We start from the raw sequence: 5,948 nt of genomic DNA on the forward strand, positions 1-5,948 counted from the left end.
CACATGGTAAACAACGACCAATCAGTTGTCAGTCAGGAGAGGGTACGACCAATAGCAGCTCATTCACCAATGAAGAACAATGATTATAAAGATAATGTCATTGTCATCATGACATCATACCCCCAGAAGTTTTGTGTGTTATTGACCAAGGACAGAGAGCAGACATGAGCGAGAGTGTGTGTGCATGTCTGTGTGTGTGTGTATGTACAAGTGTATAAGTGCGCAAGTATGTCTCATTCCGACAGTGGATTGAGAATGACAGCAGTCAAAACATGTGTATCAGTGTCTCATCCTCCGCCCCCGGGCAACCTCTGTTCTCCGTCATGTAGTGCATCCCCTGCTTTTCAACAACTCCCCTCATCTCTCCCCTGTACACCTCTCCCTATCTCTCCCCTCTACACCTCTCCCCCATCTCCCCCATCTCTCCCCTGTACACTTCTCCCATCTCACCCCTCTACGACCTCCCCATCTCACCCCTTGATGCCTCTCCATCTGGACCCTCTACAACCTCCCCCAACTCCCCCATCTCCCCCCTCCACAACTTCCCCCAACTTACCTCCCTACGACCTCCCCCCTCACCCTTAGGGGCCTACAGCACCCTTTACAACCTTCCTCATCACCCCCTGTCATTACATGCTTCACTGCTCTCACTGGCTCATTTTTCCGGAGATTTACGAGACAGTTTGTGTATCCGTGGCAGACATTGTGTTATATTATGATGGCCAATTAGTGTGCTGGTTTTTTGGTGTGTGAGAATGTGTGCCCGTTTGTGTCTGCAGGCCCGTGTGTGTGTGTGTTTGTGCAGGGACACTCACCATCTTTAATGACCGCAGGTTCACCGGTGGCCAGTAGAATGACGAGGGCAAGAGCGACCACACTCACCAGCACAAACAACACTATCAAGGAACTCTCCAAGCCAGAGAACTTCTTCTTCCCCATCTAACACAAACACACACACGCACACACACACACACACACACACAGACTATGTTATTATTGTGATCACAAAAACGATATTCATTAGCAGTCTCTAAATGACAAGAAGTTCACACAAGGCAGAGTTTTTCTGTCCTTGGCTAATTAGGCCCTTTGGCAGGAAAAAAAAGACCACACACACACGCACACACACACACACACACACACATACATGCGCATACACACCTACACACACACTGTCTTAGATTGTATATATACCCTTGGCACGGGCTAAGTTGTTGATACTAAAGTTTTGGTAGTTTGACAGGTTGAGGTGAAAGAGGCCGAAAGGAGGGAGAGAGAAGAAATAGAAGGAGGAGGGGGGGGGGGAGTGGGGGGTTTGTTTAGTGGCCAAAAACTGTAGCCAGAGTCGAAATCTCAACCATTATATACAGCACCCTCCCATCCCATCATCCAGCTCAAACCATTAGGCCCCAGTCCTAGCACTGTGTGAGATGTAGACAAGGTGAGTGTGTGTGTTGTGTGTGTGTGTGTGCGCGTGTGTGTGTGTGTGTGTGTGTGGATTATCGCCAGCTTGTTTAATGTGGTGTGAAGAGCAAGCGAGGGCACACAAACAGACAGCCGGTGAAAGTGTTTGCCCTCATGCGTCATAAATGAATTACACAGCACGAATAACTGCTCTACACACATCATATATAACACCAAAAACACACTCCCACAAACCCCACGCTTACGCAGCATATTGAAACATTTTACATTGTGTGCATCCATAAAAAGAATGAAACAAGGATTTCCGAGGAAAATCTTTCCACGCAAATCATGGCCCATTTGCTCAGCTGTTAGACACGTCTTCCAACAACCCACCAACATTTCTTAAATTCCATCCAAGTCTCTACACATACAACTGGCTCCATCCGACACTTTCACACACAAGTAGGGCTGTACAAGGCTGCCCATTCTAAACGTTTGAATACCTGTAGAAAAGATCATTATCAAACCACCCTCATATAGACAATACCACCAGTAAAAGACAGGGTCAAAGTCTATCAGCTAGAACACAGTCAGAGTATCTCTGCCTGGATTTCACTTAAAAAACAGACTTCTGAATTGTGTGCACTTTCAAGTACTTGGTGTCAAGTGCGTGCATCTCCACAAACAGGAACTTGGAAAATCCTTTGAATCTGTCCCTTTTCAACATATTTTATAATAAATGATGACATAACTTTGACAATGTGTGGTTACATATTTTTTTTAATGCGTGGAAAGATTTACAAACGGGAACAAGCTTACCACGTCTCTTCTTGTCGTTGTATGGATTGGTCACTGCTTCTCGTCAGTTTAGATCATGCCTTTGACTGTTCTCCACGGTTAGAAGGTTTGAGCTCCAGTATAGTAGCCTGGTTGCAGATGTGTGCAGCTCAACTAGCCAGTGAGATCACTCATGCATGTATTTATGTCTTTCTTTCTCAAAGAAGGAGTGTGTCTTCTGTGAGTATATGAGGGAGGGTGAGTATGTGAATGATGGAGGGTTTGTTTGTGTGTGTGCGTTTTACAGCCCCCCCCCCTCTGATCTCGGAGGCTATAAAACGTAAGATAAGCATGGACACCAGCAAAACAATAGTGGCCTGATTGTTCTCTATTGTACATCTTGCTATGTTTGTTTGGATCAAATCTGCTAGTGTGTGTGTGTGTGTGTGTGTGTGTGTGTATATGTGTGCATGTGGCTGTGTGAGAGAAAGAGAGCTTGTATGAGTGTATGTGTTTGTGTCTACATGTGTGTTCATTCGGGGAGTTCATCCAGTGTGTGATTTCTGCAAGCAATGACATCAGGTATGGGGCCTAACGCAAAACTTAAACCCTAAAGCCAACATCCTAGTCATTCACGTGCAGTCTCTCTCACGCCACATGACTATATAATAATTACTGGTTAAATCTTTTTAAAATCAGTTCTGTTATCATTTGATGACATTTATAAACGTTTACAACATCTGTGTTTTAGGCCATGCCATGTTAAAAGATCTGTGATATTCAACGATAGACAGTAGATGACCAAGAAGTTTATGGTTCATCACGGTTTTATTATAACTCCAGTAGATATGTATGATAACATAAAGACTGTTGTGGGACTAGATAAGGCCGCATGAACATTGTGTAACAATGTGTGTGCAAAATAGTAGCTTTCCTGTGACTCAGCGGTCAGAGGTGACATTTTCTTCTCTTCTGTCTTCATGCTGTTTGGCCTGCATGCAGGGCCATCAAACGGAATCCTGCTGACAGGTTTGAACTGAAACCAGAAGACAGGAGCTCTTGCTGGACTTAGCTCAGAGAGCCAGGGCAGTCCTCAATGGGTCATCTACGCAGACGATATGGAGGAATGACTGAGACAGATGTCCACACACACATTCATACGCACACACACACACACACACAAGCACACTCACACACACAGAAGAGAATGCCGACTCTGCTAATGGGCTCATCTCACTGGACACCATCCTCTCCTCCAACACAAGAGCCCTGATTGCTCTACACTGTACGATCGAAGAGTGAGATATGGTCCAAGAAGTGTGTGTGTGTGTGTGTGTGTGTTTGTGTGATGGGTGTACATTTGTCTGTGTGTGTGTGTTTGAGTGTCTATCTGATTGTGTGTCCGTTTCTGATCATTGTGTCCACTCGTTTCCCCCTCTCTCTTTCTCTCCCTCCCAATTCAATTCCACTCAGTCCTTTCCAACTGCAGGTCCTCAAAATGCAGCTCAGGACCATTCCAATGGCCCAAACTGGAATTGGCAATTCAGTCCTGGGTATTGATCCAGTCACTTTACACCAGGACTCTTATAGCTGATAGCTGCCAACCAAGTGTGTGTGTGTGTGTCTGTTTGTGTGTGAGTGTACGGACACAAACGGCCTGAAATCAAGCCGTTTGGGTTTGAGTTGAGACTAGGACATTGCTGACCATAGGCAGCAGGAGGCGATGCACTGTGTGTGTGTGTGTGTGTGTGTGTATGTATGTACATGTGTGTGGCCTCGTGTGAGTGTGTGAACAAGTGAGAGAGTAAGAGTGAGAGAGAGAGAGAGAGAGAGAGAGAGAGAGAGAGAGAGAGAGAGAGAGAGAGAGAGAGAGAGAGAGAGAGAGAGAGAGAGAGAGAGAAAGAGTAACGGAGAGAGTAACAGAGAGAGAGATTAAAAGAGAGAGATAGCCAGAGATAGAGGAAGAGAGAGACAGAGCGACAGACAGGGACAGAGAGAGAGAGTGAATGGACTACTAGTGGACATTTCAAAGACTTCACTTCACATAACAGATAAGTGAATAAAAGAACCGTGTCAACATTAATCTTCAAATCCAAAAGGTTCCTGGGTTGATCCCATTTCAGCTGCCATGGTCTGAATGTCTTACAGTAACAGCTTTGCCCAACTTCTTGTGGCATAACACAAATATGACATTGACGTCAAAAGAATGTGGACATCGACTGAAACAGGGTAAAAACAGCCCTGTTTTTAGGGGCTGGTGGAAGGCATCAGCTGTCTTTATCGCCAGCTCCAGCCCAATCCCCTTGGGTGACTGTGGTGGCCGTGCCCAGCTGGGTGAGGTCTGGACAGGGCCCGATGGATGGAGGTCCAGGCGTTGAGGACTGGCTTCCTCATGAGCTCACAGAGATTACCAGCCCTGGAAGAAACAGCGTGGAGAGGTTTTGCACACACATATTTACACATACACACACACACATCCACTTATGAATGAAAGGATATTCGTGCACATGCACACACTTGCAGAATGGAAAACACACCCGAACGCACACCTACACACACACACACACACACAAAAACACAGCAGGGGTCTGCTGTCACCTACCTGAGGGAAACAGCTTCCACCCCTACTGTGCCTGCTGTGATTTTGGCACTCTCAAATACAGTACTTTTGCTCACGCACCACGCTTAAGACACACACAACGCTTAACACACACACACAACGCTTAACACACACACACCCTGCTTAACACACACACCATGCTTAACACATCACGTTTAACACACACACAACATGGTGAACAGATACACACTCCACACTTACTGAAACACACATTCACACCTTGCTATACACACCAACTTGCAGCATGCCACACACCGATACAGACTCATGTGAAACATTTTGAGTTCTCAGCCTGATATCTGATTCTACCCTACTGCGGATTAACAATGTAAAACATTTTTCCTGTGTGGGTGTGTGTGTTTGACGGTTTTAACCCTAAGTTCATGGCAAGGTAATTATTTGTAAGCTCTGGTGTAAAAAGGGTCAAAGTAACAATTATCTCTTCCTATCTGGACTCTGACCAGCAGCAGCCGTGTTAGAAAGGTCTGGAACCTTCAGTGAACTCTACTCATGATCGTAGAATGCTCCAAATGCCTTTGAAGTTATATGTTTTCAGTTTGGCTTCTGGAATATGGCTTTCTCTCTCTCTCTCTCTCTCTCTCTCTCTCTCTCTCTCTCTCTCTCTCTCTCTCTCTCTCTCTTTTCCTGACATTGTCTCTCTAGCTCTCCATCTCTCTCTCATTGCTCACTCTTACTTTGAGCATTAGTGTACTTTGGCAACTAATTATCTCATGCATCACATGCTGACAAGGGAAGTTAGAAGTGAACACACACCACAAAAAAAGCCCTCAAGCATAAACACACACACACACCTATTAAAAATCCATTGAAAGTACATTTTTCTCTTTCCACTCTCCCATCAAAACACCAGCTGTTGAAGTTCACTTAAGGTCCGACTGTTACGGCTCCTTAAAGCTTCTTCCTGAAAGCTAATCTCCTCCCTCCTCATGCCCTCCACCCCACCTCTGCGAATGCCCTCATCCGTGAGAGAAGGCGTGTCGGGGCCAGGGTGTCAGTGGTGACTCAAGAGTGAACCAGGCTTACATCATCCATGCTCTCGTCTGAAAAGGAAGACAAACGTCACGCTGGCAATGCCGTTCAGATCAGATTTCCTTGTTTCCCAAGCACAAGAGCCCTCGAACTT

General features: G+C 45.7%; 1 protein-coding gene across 1 annotated transcript in view; it reads right to left on the minus strand.

The window, feature by feature from the left end:
- The window catches only part of si (sucrase-isomaltase), a 37,154-nt gene extending 36,215 nt beyond the window's left edge, over positions 1 to 939 (minus strand). Inside the window, exon 1 of the mRNA XM_084673731.1 lies at positions 816 to 939. Within this exon, the coding sequence (XP_084529857.1) occupies positions 816 to 939 (124 nt within the window). The remainder of the gene's footprint in view (positions 1 to 815) is intronic.
- Positions 940 to 5,948: the final 5,009 nt, after the last annotated feature.

Source organism: Hypomesus nipponensis, chromosome 15 (genome assembly GCF_054491055.1).
Source record: "Hypomesus nipponensis isolate SF chromosome 15, ASM5449105v1, whole genome shotgun sequence".
Classification (NCBI taxonomy): Eukaryota; Metazoa; Chordata; class Actinopteri; order Osmeriformes; family Osmeridae; genus Hypomesus; species Hypomesus nipponensis.